The 26,315-nt window shown below is 41.9% G+C and overlaps 1 protein-coding gene across 5 annotated transcripts in view; it reads left to right on the forward strand.

Annotated features, from left to right (window-relative positions):
* Positions 1-2,588: 2,588 nt before the first annotated feature.
* The window catches only part of DOCK10 (dedicator of cytokinesis 10), a gene marked incomplete at its 5' end in the record, with an annotated part of 141,963 nt that continues 118,236 nt past the window's right edge, over positions 2,589-26,315 (forward strand). For 4 of the 5 annotated variants that reach the window (XM_083868215.1, XM_083868209.1, XM_083868213.1 and 1 more), the window contains one exon: positions 22,144-22,308. In XM_083868215.1, coding sequence (XP_083724341.1) covers positions 22,144-22,308 — 165 coding nt within the window. Of the gene's footprint in view, positions 2,657-22,143; positions 22,309-26,315 lie in introns of those variants that run through there. The other variant, XM_083868214.1, reaches the window with a different exon arrangement.

Genomic DNA, 26,315 nt, shown 5'->3' on the forward strand with positions numbered 1-26,315 from the left:
GACTTCTGCTGGTAGTGTTTGGACTGCACCTGCTCTAGGTGCAGCCCTTCAGTTCAGTAAGAGTATAGGGATCAAATGTCTAAACCATCTTAGGGAAAATCGAAATGTTGTGTCTTGTAGCTCTTTACTGTCTTCATAGAGATTGCTTCTTTTTTTGTGTTCTTCACCTTTACTTTTGCTTATTTATTCATTTAATAGTTACTACTGTACAGCACACAAATCTGTTTGTAAAAAAAAAAAAAAAAAGGTGCAATTATAACCAGGAAAAATGAGTTGGCAGAAGTAAGGATGTTTGTCATTTGGTGTTGTATAAGAGAGGAACTTCTGCAGTGCCCTGCAAGATAAAAAAAGTGGAAATAGAGGTTGAAGGTGGAATATATGTGTGTCTATTGCTGGTAGGGGGTAGTAACTGCAGTGTTTTGGCAGATGTAACACACTGTACATTAATTACCCAACTCTTCAGCAGGTGGGAGGAGTGGTGCTATCAGGTGTTAATGGTCTATGGCTGTACTTCAGGTTGTTTCCATTGCCTCCTTAAGCTCTCAAGTAGTAATGGCAATTCACCAGACTGGCTGGTGAAATAGATCAGCATCATCTAGAAGGTAAATAATTTATTGTATTTTGAAACTTTGATGTGAAATTCTTTGTCTCTTCTAATAGAAAACACTTGTTTGAAGGTTGCCTTAAGAACATTGGCTGCCACTGCCCAGGAGAGCTGAATAGCTGTGCACAAGAAAGGGAAATTAATATGTCTGTTGCTTCATTTGTGCCTGTCACTGTAGCAGTGTTTTACTGGAAGTTTTTAAAATGAGGATGGGCCAGTCAGTGCTCCTAGAAATCAGCTTTCTAACTCCATAGCTAGTACTAAGCTTCATGTTATACTATTATTTCCAGATCTTAATTAATTTGGCTAAGTACTACTGGCTGCAGTCCTCATCTACATAAAGTGTTGTGACATTGCTTTTATAAAAGACCTGTGGCAGGTCTTGCTCCTCATCTCTCTTCCATCATTAACCAAGTTAATAGCAGTCTGGATTTGGGCTGTTGCTCCACGTGTCTTTTCTTTGGCAGGGGTTTCTTTCCATCCCACTGCAGCCAAGCACAGAGTTGTGATGTCCTATCCCGAGTATTGGCTGCCTCTCTCACGTGGAAGGCTGCTTTACTTGGCTCTCTCTTCTGCACAATGTGGGTTCCTCTCCTTTTTACCTTACCTGGAGCCACCATAATTTCTCCCTGAAAGAACAGATCCCATTAGTTTCCCGTGTGTATTTCATGTGGTATGTACTTTACAAATAATAACATCTCTGTTTATATTGTGGTTGTATGTTTCTAGTTTTGCATGGGTAATGAACTGGTTTGTGACTCCAGTGGTGTGTTGTAGTCCCTCAAGAAGAGTGATGTGTGTGGTTTCCAGCCTCACAGGGAGCACCCACTTGGTGAATAATGATACCAGAGCTTTGACTGTGCCTACTCTGTATGGCCCATTCTCGTTATGTGATTCCATGTTGTGAATAAAATAACACTGAAAACCTCATCTGTTGAGAAGGTACAGTGTTACCTGAGCTATTTCAAAGACAGAAACTGGACTGAAAGATTCCTTTTTCCTGAGGATGTTCTGATGTCTGCTGTTGGTCCAGGGTGAACCCAAGTAATGCATTTATAAAGGCAGTGAGTCTGTTGTGGCGTTGTACCCAAAACAGACTCTGTGTGCTTGTACATAGGTGCACATGCACTGTCTTCACACACCAGCCACTAGATTTTTTGTCTATTTTCCTGTGAAAAAAACCCCCAAACTGGTGCAGTAATCTTAAGGGCATGTGCATACAGAGAAAGCCTCTTCCTTTTCTAGTGGTTGAGAGAGTTTGTTCATGACACCAGTGTGAGGGAGTATCACATGCAGGTCTGGAGCTGGTAGTTTTGTCATATGGCAGGCCTTGGCATTTGAGATGAGTTAGGGTTTGCTCAGGGCAGACAACTTGACAGGCATATTTAGAACATTAACAACCTTGTGAAATGTTGAAATATTAAATAACTTGTTTGTATTTGTAATTTACCTGTGAACCTTTTTCATGAATCTACACTCAAAAACTTACCTTTCATTTTTAGCCTGTGTGGCATCCCTTATTTGCTCAAGCAAAAGACACACATTTTTTGCAAGTAGTCCCCTTTATTAGTAATTTTTTGTTGTTTTGGAGTGCCTAATGAGTACTTCCGTAGATGTTTTTTAGCTGGGGTATCCCAAGAACACTTGGTCTGGCCCGGGTAAGGCTCTGATTGCTTTCAGCTGGCTGCTGGAGCCCAGATGTAAGGGCAAATCAAGCAAAGGGTACAGGCAAGAATGCACTACTTGCACATTCTCCAGCTGCAAGGCTCCCTCCTCTGCAGGCAGACAAAAGGGGCAAAGTCTGCTTCTGAGCAATTCTGGGAACTTCATCTGGCACTGGGGGTGAAATTGATGCAGAAATGAGGAAAAGGAGATAAGGGAATAGAGCCTCAGAGAGGGTGGGGACAGAGAAGGGAAGAAGATGATTTAGAAAGAAGAAAAGCATTGGAGAAAATGGGGGAAAAAAGAAAAGACTTTGTGGGGAAGGAGAGGCTGAAGAAGATGATAAAACGCAGGAAAGAAACGAAGAGAGCTGGAAGAAAGCTTCGTCAGGTTGGTGAATAACTTGTGCAGATAAGCCAGTAATGTGCACCCCTGGGCAGTCATTTGGGAGGTGGGGAGACCCAGGCACTTGGATCTAAATGCAGGGGTTTACTGTTGTCTTGCATCTGTCAGCTGACTAACACTTTCTTTTAAATTCATGGAAGGTGAATCAGCTTGAGTAACTCAGAATGCTCTCATTTTATAAAAGTTGCATTAACTTTTTTCTTTTGCCTGCAAGGTTAAATAAAGGGTCTTGAGAGGGAGAGAATGAATATCAAGAGCACAGAAAAGCTGGAAAATTAGGCCTTGTGTTGGCTTTGGAGGAGGATGGATACACAGAGAGACAGTTTAATATTGTTGTGGTTTAGAACAGGCAGTTCTGCAGTGCATATGTCACTTCCAGAAGACAAAACATGTTTGTAACTTTTCTAGAATAAGGTCAAAAGCCTATGGAGTAGTGACACAGATATGATTATTAGACAAAGACTTGCTTGTTATGTGTATAATGTTTCCAGTTTAGGATTCCCTGCATTTCACAGAACTCAACAATAATTTTCTGAATCTAAATTATACTTTTTGTCTGTTTTATAACAACTGTATGTTCTTATTTTAGCAAAAGCTGACTTTATCCGTGTTTTTGTTGATTAGAAAAACAAAACACCATGAGCTGACTGCCCAATTTCATGCAATAAATCCATAGCAAAAGCTGCAGAATGATTGTCTCTAAGTTTATCCCCCTCACAGGTTGTCCTGCTCCATGTGGATGAATAATTTTTTTGCCTGGCTTCATAGTGCCCCCTGCTCCTCTCATTTCTGACATTAGCAATGTAAGAAAACTGAAGGCTGCCTGTCCTTTGTGTGCTTGCTTAGTGTTAATGTCTTCTGCTCACGTTGTCCCTTTCTGGGCAGAGCACAGGCTCCAAATAGCCGTGTAATAGGAGGGGACTGAACTGCATTAGTGTTAAATGGTGATGTGTGTCAGTGAAGCCTTCCAGAGCTGGCAAGCCTTTTTCTACTTTTCTTCCCTTTTTTTAATTTTTTTTTTTTTTTTTTTTAAATTTCCCAAGTCTCCTTACCTCTCCTCTATTTTTTTAGTTTGGGTGCTCAAGGAAGTGGCCTATTATTGTTTTTCCTTCATGTCAGTGATGCATATTCACAATCTAAACACATTGCTTAAATGCATTTTTTGTAGATTACTTGTAATTTCTGGTACTATTTTTTTCTTCATGATACAGACAGGAAGAGGTCAATGTTGCATTTTTGTTTTTAAATTTTACACAGGAAGAGAGTTCCCTTGGAGCACTGAGGGTAGGTGGTGCTGCCCAGCCTCTCCTTCCCAGCTTTACTCTGGGACTCAACATTCAGCCTCTTTATCTGGGTACTGTAAAGTTACTTTTCAGCTGGTACTCAAATATTGCATGTTTTGGAACACAGTGTAATGTTTTGAGATGACATAATATAGATGTTCTTTAAAATTTTATAAAAATACATCAGATGGGGAAATCTGGGTATGTTTGTGATGTGTGTGGGTTCATACTGTGCAGAGAGCAGGGTGAACTGCAGCTACTGTCATTGGCATCCCAGGAAAATATGGGGAAATGGGGATGGATACCTCCCTGCAAGGAATCTTCTGCTGCCTCTGTGAAACAAGGTTTTATCTGTGAAGACTCAAAGAAAGAAAAAAGAAACCTCAAAAGTTGAAAGATATGCTGTATTACATATTTAATTACTAATGCACTCGATAATAAATAACAATTAACTTATTGCTAGACTATCTTCCCCTTATTGCTGTTGTGCAGTTGTACAATATTCATTGTAGAGAAGCTTAGTATGCTGTCAGCATTGCAGTGATTTTTTTAATTGCAGTGTAGTTCCCTGCTTTTTCCTTCATGGAGTGTGGAGGAAGTGGAGGGCAATTCTGTCACTGAGTCTGAAATGGGCTGTTCAGGTAGGAGAATAATGCTGGCTGACTTAAAGCAAACATGATCCTAGGTTACTTTGACATGTTGACCTAAATTAAATGATGTAGAGATAATGAAATTTAATGAATGCAATTGAATTGGATATGATAGAGGGAAAAAAAGGGTCTCCTTTTTTTATGTGTTGTTTACCAACAAGAGTAATACAGAAATATCCTCTGAAAGTGGAGTGACTAAAAATGTTTAGAATTGCACAAAGAAAATCTATTATCTTTGGATTATTTTTTTTTTTTGTCATTGTCTAAATGTACTGCTTGTCCATGCTAGATGTACCTGCTTTGGTAACCAAGTTTAGGTTGATAATTTTAAGGAGTGTACTTCTAATTTATAGGCAGCAATGAAATTCTGGACTCTTAAGTGTCTTGTGACACTTAACATGTGGCATGACATGGCACATGACAGGGCTCTGCTTTTCTAGGGCTGAGATAAAACCTCCCCACGTGGGGAGCACAGTGGCTCTGCAGACAAGGTCTAAAAACATCTTTTATCCACAAGCTGCCTGGAACATTTCAACTAGGGGTTAATGTGCCTCTCTTTTGATGCAAATTCCTCAATGATCTTTGTTCTGCATTAGGTTTTTCTTGCGATTTAGGGGCAGAGGTTGACGTGGTTTGAAGAAAATGTATTTTTAAAGTGTGAGAAGATTCTCCTGTGATCTGAGATTTTGCCAGGCTCTGGTAGAGAACATGTGCGTGGCAGAGGGACATGAGGAGAGGGAGGGGGAAGGCTGCTGTGGTATCCTCTGGCCACAGTGGTGTGTAACGAAGCCTTAAACTACTTTTTCCATCTCTTTCTTCTGCTGTGAGGTGCTTGTTGCAGCTTTCTCCTTGCCCGTTCTCTACTCCCTGCCTTCTTTCCCTCTTAGTCCCGTGCAAGCTCTGGCAGCCCTGGGGGGAGTCTGAGCCAAAAAGTCAACAGAATAGAGGAAGGAAAGGCTGCCTATACCCAGACACTGTCCAAAATGTATGTTCAGTTTGAGGGAGGGCAGGATGCCAGTCCTCCACATCCCCCTTCTCTCTCTCCCCTTTGGAACAAACACAGTGCTCCTTTCCATGCTATGAGAAGGTGCAGGAGAAAGGATTCAGAGCTTGTTGAGTCTGAGTGAAAGTGGTGGGCTGAAGTCAGCCTGGGGGCTATTGATTGGACTGTGCTTGTTTAGATAATAAGTCATCTTTGGAGCCTGTCCTATGAAAGAGCTTTCCCCATTGCTGTGTGAGTACCATGGCACAGGCCAGGCTTGATGTCTTTTGTTAGGAATGCCTCTTGCATTTCACACACCATAAATAACTTGTGGTATTTGTAGCAATCTCAGTCTCTCTTTGAAGATACAAGTGTACAGCCTTGTTCCTGGCTTCTCTTTTCTTCTTCTTTTTTTTTGTTACTTAGCCTCAAGTGGTCTAAAGTCTCCAAAGTGGTTCAGGGGTCTACATTTGGCCGTCCTTGGGATAGAACTGTTTTGTGGCTTTGAACTTTAAGCTATATGGAACAAAATACATGAAAGTTTGTTCTACTGAACAATGGTGACAGGGAGAGACCTTGGGAAAACAAGTCCTGTGTCACACCTCTGATTCTGTGTGCAGAGAGAAAGGGAGTGATGAGTAAGTATTAAAAGCAGTAATGAGCAGACTTTGATATTTATTCTAGAATAGCATGTGGTGCGTGAATACCTTTTGTATTCACATACTTGCAATGCATAGTAAAATATGTGCTGAGCCATCATGTTTCTATTGTCAGTATATAGGCACACGTTTTTCCCCTTCAATTCATGGGGAGCAGGTGGACTTCCAGCAGTGGATAGAGAGCAATTACAGAAGCAATGCAGGCGTTAAATATGCACAGCTCTCCTCTGAAAGCGAGTCACTAAAAAGCATCTGCCTGTTCCAAAGCTGCATCTCACTTTAGGCAACAGTTGCCTTTTGCATGAGTAACAGTTGTTTTTTTCTTTGAGCTGTGTGATTGCACAGTGCCTCTGTTCTGCTGACACCCTTTCATTAAACAGCTAAAATCACGAGCACTGGTGGAAACGAAGTTGAACAACATTAAGTAGGGTTGAATTATACCGGTCTCTTTAGTGCTGCATGAATTTATCCTCACAGCTTCCCCTGAATAAATGAAAACTGGTTAGGAGGTTTTGTAAGAGAACCTACAAAACAGAAATTCAGGAGATCCATTAACAGAAATTTGGCTTTCCTGGTGAAATAATAACCTGTGATTTAACAGTAATGTTAGGAAATCCCTAATATAAACAACAAAAAATTTGTAGTCAGGGTAGATGATTATTTTTCTAAAGGTGTCTTTCAGAAACCTCGTTCTCCTTTTTATATTTCAAATGCATACCCAGTCGTTTCCATGTTTCTGTATACTTTCTAAAAGAAAGGGAGCTCATGTAACACACCAATTCCAAGTGGTTTAACTCCAGTTGGTTTGGAAATGGAAGAAGATGGAATGGTAGTTTTGGGGAGGTTTTATATAGTGATGATAGTTCCAGCTGGCTGGGGATGTTGGCAATGAAATGCTTTTTGCCTTCTATGTATTCTTTCCTCAGAAAGGGTGAGGAGAAAACTGTTTGCAGAGAGGTTTCAGGTAAAAGTTACAAGCTTTTTGTGTTGCTATAAGGATGAGCAGTAGTACAGTGGGACACAATATCTTACATGCCTTAATATGAAGTTTATCTCCTTTTATTTCCTTGAATTTTTCTTACAGTGTGAACCCTCCAAAACCACTAGCCTGGCCTGTATGTTGCAGTTAAATATTATCTTTCTCTCATTTCTTCATTCTCACATCTGCCCACCCCCTGCTTTGTTGCCCTCACTCCTTCCAGTTCTGGATCCTTGTTGTTCTTTGTGTGCCTCTCCCACTTGTCTTGGAGCCTCTGTTAATGCCTCTCTGTGCAGGGAACAGTGTGTCAGTTGTGTCAGGCACCCTATCTGTGCCTGCCATCCATGCCACATTAAAACCCACTTCTTCCAGGAATGCTCCTTGCCAGTTCTGGGAATGGAGGGTCTCTGTGCTCCTCCTCTGGCTGAGCTGCTGCCCTGGTTTGCTCTGCCCAGCTGCCCCTCTCTCCCCCAAACTGGCAATGGAAAGCCTTTGGCTTTGGTAATAGGCCTCTATTCTGGTTTGAGTGTGAGGTTTTGCATTGAACACATGGGTTTGAATTGATATTTGTTATTTGAATGACTGTTCACCAGATAAAATATAGTCCAAATAATACTGGGAGACTCTTCTTGAAAGAAGAACTTTTCCACTATCTGTTTCCTTAAAGGAAGCAGTGGTTCTCTGTTCAGTGGAGTGCAGAAGACAACTCCATGTCGTGATGTGAATATATCAATGGATTTATATATTTTAAAATGGACTAAAGTGAATAGAGCTAAAATCAGTTTCCTTGGAATAATGTGGCATGCCTGGTTTGTGGAGGGTTTCTTTAGACAAGAACTTTGCGTTTAAATTCCATGATGATGCCTACTGAGATGTGCTAGAACAAGGTATAAGGGCTGCTCTGCTTGACCTTTGTGTCCCAAGGCTTCTGGGTTTCTGTTTTCTACCACTGCTTCCAATGTGTATTTTAGAAGATCCTTATTCCTAATCCTAAAGGATCTGTCAGGGATTCAGATAAGAAATTTGAGTTTCTTTATTTTGGGGGAAGATTTTGTGTGATCAAGAATGAGAGTCAGCAAATGACTTGTAATTAGAGCTTGAAAACTGAGGTGTGAAAGCTCTGTGATGCACAATGAGGGGCTGCTGCTTTGTGTGTAACTGGGTCTGTCATCACCCCAGCAGCACATCTTGAACCCACCTTGCATAGTTTGCAATGCAGCTGGTTGTTGTTAACATCTGTGAGGTAAAAAAGATAATGTGAGAGAGTTGTCTGACTTTTTTTGTCAGTGTCAGAGCTGCAGACATGCCCCAGAGCCAGTATGCCAAACACATCCTGCTATCATTAGCTAACAAGGTCAATTTAACAAATACTTTTTTCTGTCATAAGGGTGCAAAAAGAAACGAAAATTGAGCCATGACTAAGGAATAATACATTCTAGTTGCTGTTATCCTGGGCTCAGCTTAGCAGATTTTTTAGCTTTTTCATGTCAGTCTGTAAGATAACAGGAATAAAAGCCAGCAAAGTGCAGTGCTAACGTATGACTGCTTTTAGACAGTTTGGCAGGAAATGCTGTTTCCTGTTCTGTTTGATGTTCTGTTGACTTTCTCATAAATATTAACCCATCTGGGGCTTCAAAATTTGTTGTTACGGTGGGATAGACAACGTCAGTGACAGCCAAATTTAAATGTAGTTGTTCCTTTAAGTAGATTGAACAGGTTCTGGTTAAAAAATACAGAATTATGCTGTAATTCTTTTGTCTGCAGTGTGACATCTTCAGATTTCTCTCTGTAGTCAAGTTTGAGAGTGGGATTAGATTTGCCTTTAAAGTATGGGGCTCACACTGGTGTGGCTTGCTCTTCTGGATCAGATTAAAGCTTCCAGAAGTCCTGTGTCATAGGCAGATGCCAGGTTCCTCAGCACTCCTGAGTCAAGTAATAATTGCAGTGCCATTTGATGTGCTTCCCAGATAAATTTATATTTGGAATAGGATGATAGATCCATCTTCTCCATTACTTTCTTGAGAGGAATTGTGTCCTTATCTCTTGAGACCCCAAGCAATTGCTGTCCACAGGGGCGTCAAGGTCCCTTCCAGCCCAAACTTGAGTGATGGAGGTGAATCTCTCTTACCCCTTCCCCCTGCCTGTTCCTCTTGGCTGGCACTCATGGGAACACTGGTTCAGCAGGAAGTTTTGGTTAGGGTAGTACCTCCCATCAGGGTGCACCAGTCTTTTGGGGCTGGCTTTTAAACTTGTGGCTTCTTTTCAAATCAGATGCTGATAGATGAGGTTTGAAAGCCAGAGGGTGCTGCTTCCCAGAGAGCTGAGATGTGCAGGCACGTTTGTGCTGGGTGGAGGACACCTCCAGGTGTCTCCCTGGAAATGCAGGAGCTTCCATTCCCGGTGTTTGTGCATGCAGTGACACTGTGCCCCAGCAGTCTCCTCAGTAAATTGCCAGCCTGATCTTTTGTGAAGAGCAGTCGTGTTGAATTTAGAGTTACTACATCAGGAGTGAAGCACTGATACTGAGAGTGAGTAATTGTAACCAAGTCTGCCCTTATGGCTGACAGTGTGTGTTTGGTATTTAGCTGTAACTGTTCCTAATTTGCTCAGCTGCTTGACAAAAGCGTAAATGACACCGAGGTGAGAGCTCTTCTGTTGGCTGCAACTCTGTGTTGCCATGAAATAATTGTAACATTACATGGAAAGTGATAAATGATTGTTAACTTTAATTAGAGCACTGATTATATATTGGAGTGAATTTCAGCAGAAATGAACAATTGCTATCTCTGCATTTAAATTTCCATCTGAATTGTAAGAAAAAGCTGAGAATATTTTCCCTTGGTGTGAAAAAGGAGTGTGTTTAAAGGAAATCTGCATGTTTATATTTTCACTTGGATATCACAAGTTCTAATGAAAGGTTTGGTATCCTAGACAACCAGACTGTTGGCTTCCTTAAAAAACAACTGTAAACAATCTTCTGGGGTAAAGTTCCCTTGTGTACTCTGTAACATTGAAATCATTTACCTATGCATTTGCACTTTTTCTGCTGGAACTACTTAAGAATGTAACCCTGCTGAATGCCCAGCTGTAGCAGAAGAATGAGGGGATGGTTAGGAAGTTGGTCATCTATTTAAAAACCTAATTGCATGTTGCACACGGGGAATTGCTTGATGCCCTGAAGTAAATCAATACCTTTGTGAGTGTAAATAATTGTGATTTCATGAAAAACACTCTCTGGCTGATCTCTATTTCCTGCTTGATTGAGAAGTCCTATAAGACTAAAAAGAGAAGAGGTCAACATTTGGGTACTTCCTAAAATGACTAGGATCTTTTGGAAGTTCATTTGAGATGTGTCATAATAATCTAGAGAATGACATCATTTCTGTTATATACTAGGTAATTTTTTTAAGAAGTTTTTAAAGTGGTTCTCTAAGAACAGAATATTTTCATAAATATCAGTTAACTTTACAAAAAGTCAATAGCACACGCTATTAGGACTTGAATAATAAAAACAAATTACTTGTAACCAGACATTTCAGTCAGTGAGAATGAAAGCTCTTTGCACATATGTGTATTTAGCTCATAGTTTCTACTCATATTTTAATCTCCCTTGGAGTTCAGTATTAGTCTTTCAAAACACACATGTTACTAATCAAAATATTATTCTTCTAAGGATTTCTTCCTGAAATACCAACCAGAAGACATATGTTTATAGAGACTGTGTTAGAACTTAACAAATACAGGCCAAACAACTTATAATTGGACCAGTTTTGCTTATTTAGTATTTTGTTGAATCAACAGCTTTGTGGATGTGAACGTTAATGGATACCAGAAACCTAAGGTTCGTTAGTTTTAGATTTTGTATGATTTTATTATCTTCTGGAGGTCAAATAAAAGAAAGGGAGAGAAATCCTGACAAGAGACAGAAAATGAAAACCACATGTTGTAGAGAAAAGCTGTCCAGAGGACAGTGTCACTCATTAGCTGCTACAATAGCTGTTACTTGGTTTGATATAGTGAGCACATTGTTGTGCTGTGACAAAAGCCCAGCAATATTATTTCTAAAAGGGGCAGGGTGCTTTTTGATTGGGTTGGTGTGTTTTGTTTTGCCTTTTGGGGTGCTTTTTGTCTTCCATGGTGATAAGGGCAAAGCTGTGGGTTCCAGGCACCTCCTTGGGTGTGGTGTGAGGAGCTGAGTTTGAGTTGCTCCTTTCAGGGAGGGTGACAACATCCCAGTGAGCACTGTGGGTCTGAGGGACCTTGTCTCTATTCCATGCTGTTGTCTGGGTGGTCTCACTGTTCCATTGTGCAGCTTGGCCTTCCTGGCTGGAGTAAAGCAGGAGGAATGTGAGCCTCCCTGAGCTTCTAGATGTGCTAAGAAAGGAAAGGTTTTAGGGCTAATCAGCCCCACATTGTAATCAAGAGGATAAATTCTCTTATATAGTATCTGGCACTATATACACACAGATCCCTTGCCTTGTCTTGTGAAGGCTGATGTTTATGCCAGTAGGATTCTCTGTAGGTGGATTTCTCTGTAGAAATTAATAGTTTGCCCTGTGTGCTTTAGCCCAAGAAGTGTCATGGTTAGGTGATACTTGACATGATCAAACAGGGAAAAGGTGCTTGGCTGGCTGCCCCTGGACCTGTCAGATTTGGGTAGGGTTTTTTGAGTAATATGTAAACAAACAACAAAAAAATCAGGACAGCTCTGTAATATTTATAGCTTTAAAAACTTTCAGAGTCCTAACTCTTAGCTTCTTTATTTTGGATTCTTGGCAGTGATAATAAAAAAGGAATCTGAAGCCACATTATTATACTGCTAGTGGAAACAATCCATATTCTTCTTGTGAGATCTTTTCTGACAGATACAAGGATACATCTGCAGCTGCTGTATTTGGGGGAGTGGGGTGAAGGGAGAGCAGCCCCTGAGACAACACAGATTTTGCTGGCCCCATATGTACAGATTTTACTTTGCATTTCTTTTTTTTTACTTTGTCCACATTTTGTGCCTAATTTTCCCTTTTGCAGCTGTAGAAGCTTATGCTCGGAAATTGAATGAGATTGTTCCTTTTGGTTCCTTGCTTCTGGCTGAACTCTTTGCATATGCCTCAAAGTGAAATTGCCTTGAAATAATAAGCAGGGATTGTACAACCGACTTAGAGTTGAAAGAAGCCTGATTGGGAGCCTCTTTTGTTCATTTCTGGGTTAGGTTAGAAACAGAGCCTTGTGAGAAGAGAAATTGTGTGGCCTAAATGGCCAGTTCATCACCTCTAGCCTTTGGTTTAAGGCTTCAGCTTTGGCTGTGTTTGGGGTTGTCCCAAAGAGGGCACAAATTTGGGCTCTGCTCTGTTAGGCTGAATAAGCCATGCTCTTACATGTTCATGGAATAACAGTTTGGAAAGGACTTCTGGAAGTTGTCAAGTTCAGCTCCGTGTTCAGAGAGATAAGGTTATTCAGGACCTTGTCCAGTCTCCAGGGATGCCCTGTTCCTGTGTTTGACCATCCTTCATGGTTAAAAGTTTATGTTACCATATTTAGTTGAAATGTCCACTATCACATGTGTTCTGTTCATTGTGTCTCCTCCCCTGCTGCTGTGTCTCTGTGGAAAGCCTCTCTCTTCTCTATACCCTATGAGAGTGTGTAGACTGGCAAGGTTTTCCATCAGCCTTCATTTCTTAAGGGTGGGCAAAGGTATTTTTATCAGCATTTCCTCAGCCTCAGTCTGTCTTGGAGATCTTGCAAAGAACTCAATCCTCTGTGTCAGTGGACTTGTGCTGAGCATCTCAGAACTGGGCACAGCAACCACATTAATTTCCTGGGCACATTGGCAGGTCTGCTCTGCAGCTGGTTCATTCTTGAAGGTGGCCAGGCCTGTTGATGTCTTTTCAGTGATGCCTCAGCAGGGTGTCCATGTCACTACTTTTAAACACAATAGTGTAAGTATCACTTTGCTAGAGGTACCTTGCATGATATCCAGAACTCTACTAAACTCTGCTTCTGCTGGTGTCATATTGGTAGTTGATGATCATTTTGGTATTGGCCTCTGCTTCCAGCTCTTCCTCTGTTTTCAGCTGCTGATTGCCCAGCTTGCAGTAGAGATACTTAGCTTCAAGGTATTTGATGTTTTGAATTAAAAATTTATTAAATTAGTTTAGAATGCTTTAGGCAGCTAAACTCCTGGCTCCCTGGGACAGCCTGTTATTTTTGTGAGGGCCTTTGGAAAGGGCTTTCTTGGCTTGAAAATCCAAAAGCCTTTTGTGAAAAGCATGTGCAGAGCCACGTGGGAATTGCTGCTGACCCCTATCACGTGCAGAGTCTTGACTCAGAGGCAGAAGGTGCTGGATGTTAATTCTGTAATGTCAGTCTGGCATCTGAGAAAGAGGAAGGATGTGAAAAGTGGGAGCCAAGTGATGAGTGACTGTACATCTCTGGCCTGACTTCATCTGCAGGGGAAAAATGGTGGAGTTTGGGTTCTTTTTCATTTTCCAGGCAGACAGATAAAGAAACATGCTTAGTTCCCAGGTAGTTATTCTAAGTGCTGATATAGTGAAGAATGGGAAACTGTGCTGGAGGGCTGTGACTGAGGTGAAGATGCCATCCAGGCTGCCACTGAGTTCCACACTCCATTTCTCAAAATGTTTTTTCCATGTCTACATTTGCAATCAATACAATTTTGCTTCTCTAGGTTATCTGGTATGGTCTGAACTTAGACCTGTCCTGTGTAGTCTGTGACATTTGAGTGTGAAGCCTGACCTGTTCATTTAATACCTGATTCCACTCTTTCTTGGTTGCAAACCATTAGTTTTTCTTTGTTAAACAATATGAAAAACATTTAATAAAATAATTGATTTATGCTATTTAAATTCCTACCTCAAATGTTAAGGCTTTTTATGTGCTTTTTTTCCTACTCAAGTGAGTTGTTTGAAAACAAAAGGAGTGTATGAGTAGATTGGAGTATGCCAAGAGCCTTCCTTTGCAGGCTCTCTTGTGACTCGAAAAAGAGGTATCTTTTCAAAGAGTTAAGAGGCTGAAAGTGCTCTGGTTATGGAGCAGTTCTGGGTTTTGTTATTGTTGTTAGCTGGGTTATAAATACGAAGATGTCATTGGCTTGGAGTGGAGACAAATTAGAAAAAGAAATGCATTTTCTACCAAGATATCACTGATCTAGTCCAGATTTGAGTGGCCTTTTGAAAGTAACTTCAGGCTCTCTTTGCCTCTATTTGTATTTGCTCTGTATTTCTAGCCTGTATTGGAACAGAAATACCAGTTTTGGATTATGGCAAGCTGTGGCTGTTACAGAAATAGAGAGTAGGTTGCACATCCTGAAGATGAGATGCCAGCAAGAAAGGTTTCTGTGGCCCTTGTCCAAGGTTTGTGGATGTGGGTGAGAGGTTTTGCAGTGGTTTTTTTAGGCCTTTGATCATATTTTAGAGAAGAAGTGGTAGTTTACCAAACCACGGTGCTGTTCAGGCCATTCAGCATAGAGAACATTGCTGTACAAATGACACCTCATCCAAACCCACATCGTGCTCTTAAAACCTTGTTAGTGGCCGCTGACATCTCTGGGCACTGGCGGGGCTGCCTGGGGGATGTTCCTGCCTGCTCTCCCCACTTGCTTGGTTCTCTTTCCAGTGTTTCCATAAGTGTCAGGGCTGGTGCCAGGACAGCAAATGGAAAATGCATTTGCTCTTCTGTGGGAGGAGCCTCTTCCCATGTAGCTGATGTGTTTTGTTCTTTAAAATTGATTTGTGGAACATTTAGACAAAAAGCTTTGGAATTTATGCATGCCATGGAGATCTTGGACTGTGACAGGTAACTGATAACTAGCACTGTATTTCAGCTGTAAGGAATGTCACAAAACCAACATGTTAGAGTGAAAATAGGCACTATGGTCTTTTTTTGTTTTTTTTTTCCCTCTATGCCAGTTTGGGTTTTCAGACCCTCTCCCACTGGGGTAGTGAAATGAAGGTCACCTGGAACAGGATCAGCTATTGATAATGCCATTTGAGGGGCTGTGTGGAAGTTAATTTGTGTCTTTCTGAAAGAGGATAATAATTTGCTATCAGTTCTTTTTGGAGTGGTGGTTGGTTTTTTTTATTGTTGTGACTTATCTGTAAAATCTTTGCTTTAGAAGTGTGAGCTCAGCCAGGGTTATAACTTCTGGTGAAAACTCTTCACAGAGTTTATCTTAATGCATTATGTTTTTATATAACTGTGTGCCAAAGAAAAGATGAGTTTTGGTAGCTCCAGCTCATTCCCCAACAGTTTTATGGGATAATAAAAGTTCTTTTTAAAAACAAACAAACATTTGCTTTGTAAGCTAAGTAGTTATTTTTCCTGGTTTGGAGTCAAAGATTTCTTTTCCTGTTACATGTTAAGGAAGCCACAACAATTCTCTTAGCTGCTTTTTGGAATATTCTGTGCTAGATCCAGAAGCCACTGAAGTGCTTTGAAATAAGGAGGTTTTCATCACTGCCTATGGGTTGCAGTTCTGCATTTTACTTGATCTAAGAATAATCCCAGTGATCTCACAAAGGCTGTAACTGTGGAAAACTACCTGTCAAAGTGAGAAATTTCCTGAAACTCAGCAGGGTGCTCCACCTGAGTAGAAAATAAGAATGTGGAAAGCCCTTGTATGCAGATTACAGAGTTATTTCATTTTTTGTGTGGAGAGAATATTCTGAGAAACCTCTTTAGAGGCTGAAGCTCCAGAGATGTGGGATTCTAGACCAGCTTCTGTCATCAGCCTGTTGGAAATCCTTACACCAGTCTTTTATTGTCGCCCTGAATTTTCTTGCCTTTGAGTTTTTGAACCTTCTCACGCTGCTTCATGTAAATTTTTACAATTTATCTATTGTGTTTACATATTTCTTCCCTAGGAGGAGGAATGTGATTGACGGTCACGTTTACCAATGATGTTCATAAAGGGGTGACCCTTTGGCCCATCTTTGGCCTTCTGTACAAAGTGTATATAAGTAGATGGAGTCAGAAATTAAATTAGAACTTTTGCCGCTTGACCTGCTGCTGCCTGTGTGTCTTTTGTGTATCTGAAACAGCGACATTTTATCACTTTGTTTTCTTATTTGTCAAGTGGTTGCAATTTGTTGGTGCCATCTGCTGTAAGATCTGATGGGGGAAAACCTGTATTTCAGCCATGTACAGTGTGGTAGTAACTGAAGGTTTTCCACAAATCGAGTGTTTAACACTTTGCACCAACATCAGCATGAAAAAACAAAGGGATATGGAGAAGAGCAAGGCAGCACTAGCACGGGCAGTCGTGAGAACCCTATTTCTGTGCTTGTGTGGCTTTCTTTCCTTCCTCCCGTGTGTGTGGGGATTGTTTCCTCTTTGAGCGGGTGAAGGCTGTGAGTTGGCCTTTCGTGCTGTACTCCCTAGAGGGTGCCAGAGCCCGCGCTGTGCGCCCCGTGTGTGCGGTGACATCCTGCGGGCTCCTCCTGAGCGCAGCCCCGGAGCATCCCTGCTGCTGGAGTGTGCAGTGAGGGGAAATGGGCTGGCCGAGGATTCAAACACCTCTCACACAGTCCATGTATTCTTATTCGTGGGGTTTTCTTTACTGTAACTTGTGCGTTGTGAATACATGTGATGTGTATGTGTGTTTGTGTTGGTCAAGGATGACTTTGTGGGAAGGAAACAATTTCAGGATGAAAAAGCTGCAAATCATTCAGGAGTTGTGCTGACCAGTTAGTGCAGTAAATACCTGCTTTCCGGGGTCACTAGGGAGCAGCTGGTGGAAACTGAAGAATTACAAATCTTGTGTATTCTGACTCTTAGTCACTCTTTCTGCTGTTTGAAACCTCAATGTTTCTGATATTTAACCATTTTTGCAGCAACACTTGAAGATACAGTGCATGAATATTTTGAAAGAGGGTATGTTATGGGTGGAAGGCACAGGTGCTATTTATGGCATGTAGCACCTGTGACTGCATAAGCTTTCTTTGAAGTAAATGTGAGATCCCCATGTGTCCTTTAAAGCAATTTTTTCTTCTCCTCTCTCAAAACGTATGGCAGCAGTGAGTCAGCCTAGCCCTGCACAGCCTCCTGTTGGCCTCTGGGCTGGATGTGAAAGGTTTGGGACATAGCTTTTGGAAAGAGAAGAGAGAGCAGCTCCTTGAAGGTGAATTCTTGTGGAGGTCCCCCAGACCTCCACTGAGAGCAGACAGAGAGCAGGAGGTGTGCTGGAAACGCTGCCTCTGTGGCAGTGAGAGATGCCACTCTAACATGCCACTCTAACTCCACACTGCTTTAAGGCCATAGTCACAAGAAAGAAGTGCATGGAAAGACCTGAGCTTATACTCAGGTATATGTGCTTATAGCTTTTCCTCATGCACAAAATGTGCAAGGAGAAGGGCCCCATTAATGAGGGTTTGTCTCATTAAGCTGCCTGCCATGAAGACCATCTCTTGGAGTACTGCACCTGTCTGATCTGGGTCTCGATGCTGATTCCTTGGGGGCTGGTTAGGATTCCCCTGTTTGCTTTGGATTAACAGAGCATAAGAGTCTTTCTAACTTGGGTGTGTTTTTTCCCTTCTGCTTTCTTTGCAAGTCCCTCCAAGCCTTTATGAAAACAAATACTGGAGACAAAGAGCTTTGCTAAGAAAACGTGTATCAGCTCTTTTTGTTTTGAAAGGGTGGGTGATAAATTTTTAAGTGTTGAGAAATAGATATTAGCTTTCCAAAATGTGAGTGATCCTCATTTGCATCAAGGCAGAGACTGTAATTTTGTTTTCCTATCTTGCTTCAAATGTTTATCTGCTACTTGTATGGACTAAAGAGAAGTTTTACTATAAACTGTGGGTCCATGTGTGGAACTGTGAGTGACAGCCATTGGCCACTTATGTTATTTATGTGCTGCTGGGGAGCTGCTCATCGTCTGTACCAGCATGTGATGTATGTGGAATGGTAACTTTGGTAGTTTGTAATGGTGGCATGAGCCTTATCATTTGTAACAGTGAGTTCTTATTGTTCGTACTGCTATGCATCTTTAGTTCCTGCTAATGGCTTGTGGCTTCTGTGGGCCAGACTAAACACTCTGCTGTAAGCAGTTCCAGGCGTGTCCTGTTAATTTTGATGGGTCCTGTGCTCACCTTCCACTGCTGCTTTCAGATTGTCACACAAGAGCTTCTGTGGAGCTTCTCAGTATATGTCACACAAAAATACCAGGGAGAGGCAGGCTTGCTTTCCAGATTAAAAACACTCCAACCAAACGAAATGGTGCATGTCATGGTGGCAGCTGAGAGGTCTCCTGGCAAATGGGGGTTCTAACCTGCAGCCATCCCCTCCTTGCTTGAGAAGAAGAATGCAGCCTCCTTGGGGGATGGAAGGAGGATCAGTGTTGAATTTGACAGGTAATCCTCTCACTAAAAGATCTTCTCCAACACTTGCCTTTCTGCCTTCCTCTTTAAAGCCCTCAGCTGAAGACCAAAATACCAATAAGTTGTATCCTGTTTATTGTGATCACAGGAATTCAAATGCCACAAAGAGAAATGAAAATTAATGGAATAAAGTAAGCTGTGGGAAGGAAATTGGCTTTTAATGTGGTGTGCTAATGAGGTATGAAATAGGTGCGTAACAAAATGTTTGGGAGCATCTTTAGAAAGTCTTGCAGCCTGCAGAAACAGAAATACAGGAATACTGTGGAAGAGAAATAGTCCAATGCTGGGAGGAGAAGGAGTTTACTGTCTGCTACAGACTTAGTGTGAGAGAGAGTTTCTCTTCAGGCCCTGGCTGCCCTTTTGCAGAGCTGGCATCTCTTTCATGTGGAAGCTGAGGCTGGAATAGCTGTGAGCCCGAGGATACAGATGCCTTTGAACTCTGCTTTCTTATCATGGACTTCATAAGACATGACAAGTGTGACTCACTTCTGTTCCTGCACAGCTCTGCTGCTACAGAGACCCAGGCCTTTGGAGCTTATGAGGACTGGGTCACTGAAGTCCTCTGGGTTAAAATAATTGTCTTGCCTATTTTTATTTTTTTTCCTTTTCTTCAATGAGTTGCCTTTAGTGCTCTCCTTCCTAGCCTGTCCCCTTAAACCATCATGCTGCTGTTACATGTCTCCATAGCATAGCTAAAACGAGAGGTGGATAAGCCTGGAGTGAGAGTGGGCACGGGAAGGCTTCCAGTGTGCATATTCCTTAGCCCAGCATTGCTGCCAAAGTCTTCCTAGTGGGGAATTAAGGAGTTGCTTGCACAAAGGAATATTCTGCTTCCCAGGGGGTTTCACTGAATTTTGTTTCTGGATTAAAGTGCTAATTAACACAAAATAGTGCTGAATGCTTCACTGTAAGAGTAACTAACACTGTTGATAACTGGTGTATAAACATAATGTATGCTAATGAGATCCCTACCTTTGTAAAACAAAGCTGTTGATACACTGTGTGTGTCCAGGCATTTTTCGTGGGCTGGGAGGTTTCCTTTCCAATGATAGATCATGCCTCTGTGAGATTTCTTTAAAACAGAAGGGATTTTTTTAGCTCCTCAGTGGTTTCTTTTCCCCTGTGCATTAGCTGTTTTTCAGTTCTTGAATTTTGATCAAGAGCTGGAGGTTACTTTTAGCTGGCTTTGGCTTGTTAGTTTACTTGCTTTCAGACTAAGTGTCATTTTTCTCTCCAGAGAGCTGAAATACCAGGACTGTGTCATTTCTACTTGTATCTAATAATAGCTTAATCCACCAGTAATTGTAATGAAGTTACTAAGGCCACTGGCAGAGAATAGTGTGATCCAAAGCCCCCTGAAATGAATGGGATTCTTCCCTGAGAACAGAGTGAAGCCTTGGGTGGAGCCCTGGGGTGCTGTTCCATACACACGTGCATCCACATGTGCAACAGAGTTGGGCTGCACTATGGAAACCAAATTTCGAAAAAAGGCTGCCAACTCTTCCAGCTGAGCACTGGTGAGTGAAGGAGGATGCTGAACAGGCAGACAGGAGATGTGTTAGCAGCCCCCAAGGTAGCAGAGCAGTTGCCATAACAGCCAGCAACAGATGCTACCCAGGCCCTTATTGCTGCTGCTGGAATTGGAGCAGGAATTGAGGTCTCCCAGCTGCCAAGTGCATCGTTTGTGTGGCCAAGGTGTCAGTTGCAGCTCTGGAGTAGGCAGGGGGCTGATGAAAACATAAACAACGGCAGCAGCAGGATCGCTGAATTGGTGCAGGAATTACTCAGCTGTGCCACTGTGCCCTTGTAATCCCATTAGGAAAGTCAGGCTAACAAGCACGATAGGAGGTCCCCTGTGCACAGTTTGCTGCTGGAGAGGCAGGGACATCTCACCAGCCTGTGGAGGGGGTGCCAGGAGGATCAGAGGGGGAAGAGCAGGTTTGGTGCATGGGCAGGGCTGGGGGTCAGGCTGGGCAGTGCCTGCCAGTGCTGCTGACTGTTTTCCACTTAAAGCTGTTTGCTCTAAAGAAATAGAGGTAAGATATAATGGTGATGAGTTTTTTGCTATTAAAGGACAGGTCTAAAGGATTTACCTTTTCTGAGAAATGCTTTAATTTGAATTATGGTGTCTTTTGCCAGATTGCTGAGGTATTAAACTCTACTTAAGCCCAGAAAAAGTACCTCCATGGAAAGTTTTCAGTGCAGTTCCTGGCTGAGATTGTGAGGAGGATATTATTTACAAATATATCATTAACAGACATTATAAAGTTGATTATGCCCCCGTGGGAATTGATGACAAAACTTTCATGGCCTTCATTAGAAACACAAACCTTTTGATGCAAGGTAAATATGGTTTTGGGTGCACATATAATAAAGTTATACGTATTAGCTTAAAAGCAGCTGCTCTGGAAACGCTATTGGAAATTCTTAGTTTTCCTAATGTGTAGGAGAAATCCATTTTCTGTAGGTATTTTTAGTGCTAACTTCCTCTCCTGTGCTATTATCTTACACACTCTGCCATTAGTGCTTGCTGTGTTTCCAGGTCAGCCATGTGATTGCCGAGCATCCCTGTCTGCCTTTTGAATGACTTGCCAGGCAGGAGCCAGAGAGGCAAGTTGTCAGTGCTGGCTGCCAGCAGCAGCTTCTCCCAGCGTGGACCCACTGATAACACAGAGAAACCCTCCCCTCTCACCCTGCTGGGAAGGTCAGCTCTGTGTGGTTCAGGGCAAGACTCTGCTCCTGTGTAGGTGTAAAGATGTTTCTCTGTGAAGGCAGGAGGTTGTGTGTGTAGGGACACAAAACAGCCCCACTGTTGAGAGGCATTTCAGAGCTGCTGCTTTGCCTTGAGCCACAGTTGTTTTAGCATGAGCTGGATGAAGCACACAGATTTCTGCCTTTTTGCCACTTGTTACATTTACAACTCAAATGAACTTGCTGCACTTCAGAAAACTGCAAGAAGTGGTGAAAACAGTCTAGCCCAAATCCCTCTGTGAGCTTTTTTGTGTGTGTGTGGTAAAAAACCCTTAGGCAAAGTGTTTTAAAACCAGCAGTGCTGATAATGAGAGTTAATAACTTTCCAGATATTGCCCTTTTTTTGCTATGTATGACTTTTTTAAAAAGGTATTTAAACTGATCCAGCCAGTTGCTGTGGATGCCTCTGTGTGTGTTTAATGAACAGCTGGCTCTTTTGAACTGGGAATTTTAATACTTTCAGTTCCATGAAACTGGAATCGGAGGAGGCGGATAATTGTACAAGAGAGGGAGCGCATTTTCTCATGCGAATTCAGGAGAGGGAGGGAGAGGAAGGCATCGTAATATTGCGTGTGTTTCTGTTTCAGTGGATCAAATCTTTCCTCTGTCTGCATCCAAGCTATTTGGTTGTGATCAGATGATCAGAGCTCAAGGAAGCGATTGGAGAGCGAGCTGGCTGCAGCTGCACTGTAGGCTGTTTTCAGGGACAAGGAGCCACTGTTTTTCAAACATAGCATAAACATAGAAGTTATTTTGTAGGCTTCAGGATGCAGATATGGGTTGTGCTGCCAGCATTGTTCTGCTTCAAGCCTTTCGTTCTGTGGTACAGAGGAACTGTCCACATATCTGCAGGCGCCGACGGCGAGAGGAGTTGTCACATGAAATTCTGCCGCTGGATAGTGATGATGAAATGAGCAGACCCAGGACTCTCATCATTATGGTATGGTATACTTTAATCAAGAGAGAGGTGACAGAATTACAGATGTTACGTGATTATTTTTTTTTCCTTTGACTATATATTAGTAGAAAGCATTGACAGGCAGTTTGTCAGTTCGGGTAGTTCAGTGGTAGATTTGCTCTGTCTGTAATGTTACTTTAGAGGTGAAGCTGTAAGCTGCACATAAGTAAAGTAAATGTTCTGTTATTTAATTGTTGGTGGGTTTTGTTTGTGAGACAGGCAGCACTGGAGCCGGTAGCATGGTTATGTTTTATCTCAGACTTGGAATTCGGAACAGCAGACAGCTTAGGAAATGTTTGCTAAGTCTGTTCATCATAAAAACAAAAACAAACTCAAAAGCCAAACCAAACAACAACAAAAAATCTTTACTTGCACCCAGGATGCAGCTGGAATTCATACTAAGTTATATGCAAATAGACTCCCATATATCTTTGCTTCAAACAGTTTGCAGCAGTAAATGTTTGCTGGATCACTGCTTTCCGGTTTACTGACTTGCCTCTGTTCTTTAATGAAGGGGGGCTTGAAAGGCTCTTGGTCTTTGAGGGGTCATTTTCTTCCTGAATTAAATTTTTATTTTGTGATGAGAATATAATAAGCACTGCAGGCTTATTAGAAATAAGTGACAGGGTTGTTCCTGATTATAAATCACTCTTTCAGAATGAGGAATACACTTACTGCCTAGTTACTGCTCTTCTTTGCCAAATACACATATGGTGAGCATTTCCAGAACCCTGGAGTGGTTTGCATCTGAGGTGGCAATGATTTGTTACTCTATGGCTCTCACTTGGTAAAAATTACCAAGACACTAAAAATAGTATTTTTGTCAGTTTGTCAGGAGACTCCTTTTTATCATTTAAGTGGTAGAGATTTGATGAAGTTCAAAGTGCACTCCCATGCTATTCTGATCCCACACAGGGCTGTAACTTAGTGGTAAAGGGTAACATTAGATATTTTAATAGCTGTCCTGAGCAGCTGTTTTGAATAGAGCATTGATGCCCATGGAGAGGTGTGTGGTGCAGTCATGGCAACAATAGTAGCAAGGACCCAATCTCAGCAGTGCTTGATGTATCAGCTGAGGGTATTATCCAGTGCAGGAGGGAATTGCACTGTCATAAGGAGGAAGGAAATCTATTTCATTATTGTGAATTTGATGTTAAAGCTTCTTTTGGTCTAAAAATATCTCTATCTATACAATAAACTTTTTTTTTTCTTCCACTTAATGGTTAAATAAATGACCTCAACAGCATTTAAATGAATAAATGTCTCCTTCCTGGTAGTAATTTCAAGCATGATGAAGTGAGAAATGTCTGGAAGCACATCCCAGTATGGGTCATCTGTGTAACTTGTTTCAGTCCTTGGAAGAAGAAGGGTTGTCTTGGGTGTTGTGGTGGCAACCACTGTGCCAGCCTTGCCAAACCCAGAAATACTCATCAGCAGCTTGAGTTGTGATTCTTTGTGGTATGTCCTGTGAGATCAGGGCTCCAAGAGCAAAGGTCCCTGTGCTCTCAGAGAGGTGGGGCTTTACCCTGCAGTGTGGAGGAACCTGTGGAAGGAGAGGCATTCTGGTCCAGGTGGTCTGTTACCTGATGCTGGATGTGGGCTCTGAGATCCCCTCAAACACATCCCCCAGTTGTACTAACAGGGGCTTAGGTGTTCTGTGTCAGTGGTCAGTACACTGGTGTTAGTCCTGCCAAAAAGCTGCCCTTCCCCAGGAACTTTGTGACATCATTTTCTCCCTCTCAGCCCCTTTGAGAAGAGGAGGAGGAGTGGTCCAGCCCTATCCTGAGGCTGGGGTTGGCACGGCAGGCCCTTTGGAAGAAAGCTGCTGGGCAGTGGTTGACTTAGGACACATCTTTCTCTTCAGGACGTGTATTATTACCATCCTTTTGTTTTGAAGTAGTTAATTATGTAGCTATCTAAATGAATTTACCATTAAAGTTTGCGGTTAGGCTTAGGAATGATGGGGAGACCTGGCAAGCTGAGAAAAAAGCACTGCTTCAGAGCACTTTGTGGCAGAATGGATGGTCCTGTTTCCACCTGAATTCATGTTGCTTGAAAGAGCAGCATGATAAGAGAGCTGGAGGCTACTGGGCCTTAATAAAACACATTATGGCCCTAACAAATTAGTTTTTTTCCCCTAGGTCTGTTGTAGATCATTGTGGATTATGTCTGGATAATACAGTGGAGGCAACTATGTAGATGAGCAAGAGTGTTTGGTTCCCTATGTCATTATGCACATTGTGCAGGTGCCAGGAGCTAAACTGATCCAAACGAGATTCCCAAGTGCTCATGTCTGAGGGCAGTAATTGGAGTGCCTGAGAAGAGAGGAAATCTCAAAATGCAGAATACCAGAAATACACTGATGGGCCTGGGTGTGATCATTTGGCTCCTGGCAGCTGAAAATCTGGTGTTTTGTCTCTTCATGCCTTCAGATGAAATGGTCTTGCTCTCTGTAGCTTGTGTGCAACTGCCTCTATGTGCCCTCCTGGAAAGTGGGAGCCTTTGGTATTGATTTCAGGAGATAAACCATGCCTTCTGTTTGAACAGCTTTTTGAAGTCACCAGGCTCTGCTGTCTGTTCTTGCAAGTTTGCCTGTGCTGTGTGTAGCAAAAGTAACATCTTGGTATTGCCTTGATACTGAAAGCAACCCTGAATCAGAGAGAACAGCAGTCTGTCTACCCTAAAATGCTTCAAGTAAACAGCTCTAGGGATGTGCCCCATTTTCCTTTGTTAGTCACTGAGGAGGAACATCCTGGTAGAATATTCCTCTAGGAATTGTTATTGCCGGTGGCACTCCAAACAGGAGATGCTGTGGGTGCACTCTATGAGAAAAGAAAGGAAGAAGTCCCAAGCACAGCCTCCAGCTATTGCTTAATGGCTACCTACTAATCACTGTATGAAGCCTTTAGGCATCACAGCAGGTATTTCTAACACTCTGGTCCTTACAGAAAGTGAGGATTGATGTCTTTATTCCGAGAAATTTTTTTCTTCAGTTTTTCAGTTTGGAAATCTGGCTTTACCCTTAGGCAAGACAGATAAATCGTTAGTTTTAGATCTTGACTGGATCCACAGAGCTGGGAGAGATGTCAGAAAGAGAAAACTGTAAATTTTCTGTCAATTACTATTGCATGTCATCTTCTCTTGGATGAAATCCTGAAATTTGCCAGAGACATGCAAAGTAAGTGTCCAAACAACCTCTAATATGGTGTACAAGTTGAATCAATTTGTTCAGTAACAGTGATTTAATAGACCCTTGTTTTCTGTACCTTTAAGGGCATGTTTGCAAGAACTGGCTTTCAAGATAAGTCTATGAGATGGTGAGGTTTGAGGCACTAAAAACCTTTCTGGGGTGAATGCAAATGGCTGTACATGCTGTTTCCACAACAAAATGAAGAGGAGGAAAATGCCTGAAGGAAGAAAATTAAGTACATGGATTATGTAGAGGCGTTTGGTGTTTTAAGGGGGGCACTAACATTCTAGATGATGGTTTCATTTGGAACTTGTGACTTGAAGTTGAGCTTTATCTAGTAGGTCATTCTTTGGATTTTTTTCATGCAATATATTACAAACTGTGGCAGCTGAGATTTGTGTGATAAGAGCAAAGTGTATTTGAGGATATGATCCTACTTTCCACCAACCCCAGCTTTCCTGCCCTTTGTAATAAACTGCATAAAAATGTAAAAATTGTTTTGCATTTTGAATAAAATAGTGTAACTTGAGCTGACTTGTTACTTGAACACAGCAATATTCACTTCATTAATGCTGCCCAAACTGCTTCTCAGGCCATTTAGTTTGTAAATTGATTTTTTTTTCTTCTAAAAGCAGTAGAGAGAACAGAAGCATGGTTTTGAGAATTTTCCATCATCTAGTATTCAAGCTAACCTCCAGAACTGTGTTCCTTAAGTTCTGTTGTATGGTCTGTGTTAATTTCTTACTTTCCACTGAGATAATTTAGTGTACTCATCTCATTTGTATGCATTTCTCTCCTG

The sequence above is a fragment of the Zosterops lateralis genome (assembly GCF_965231275.1).
Source record: "Zosterops lateralis genome assembly, chromosome: 10".
Lineage (NCBI taxonomy): Eukaryota > Metazoa > Chordata > Aves > Passeriformes > Zosteropidae > Zosterops > Zosterops lateralis.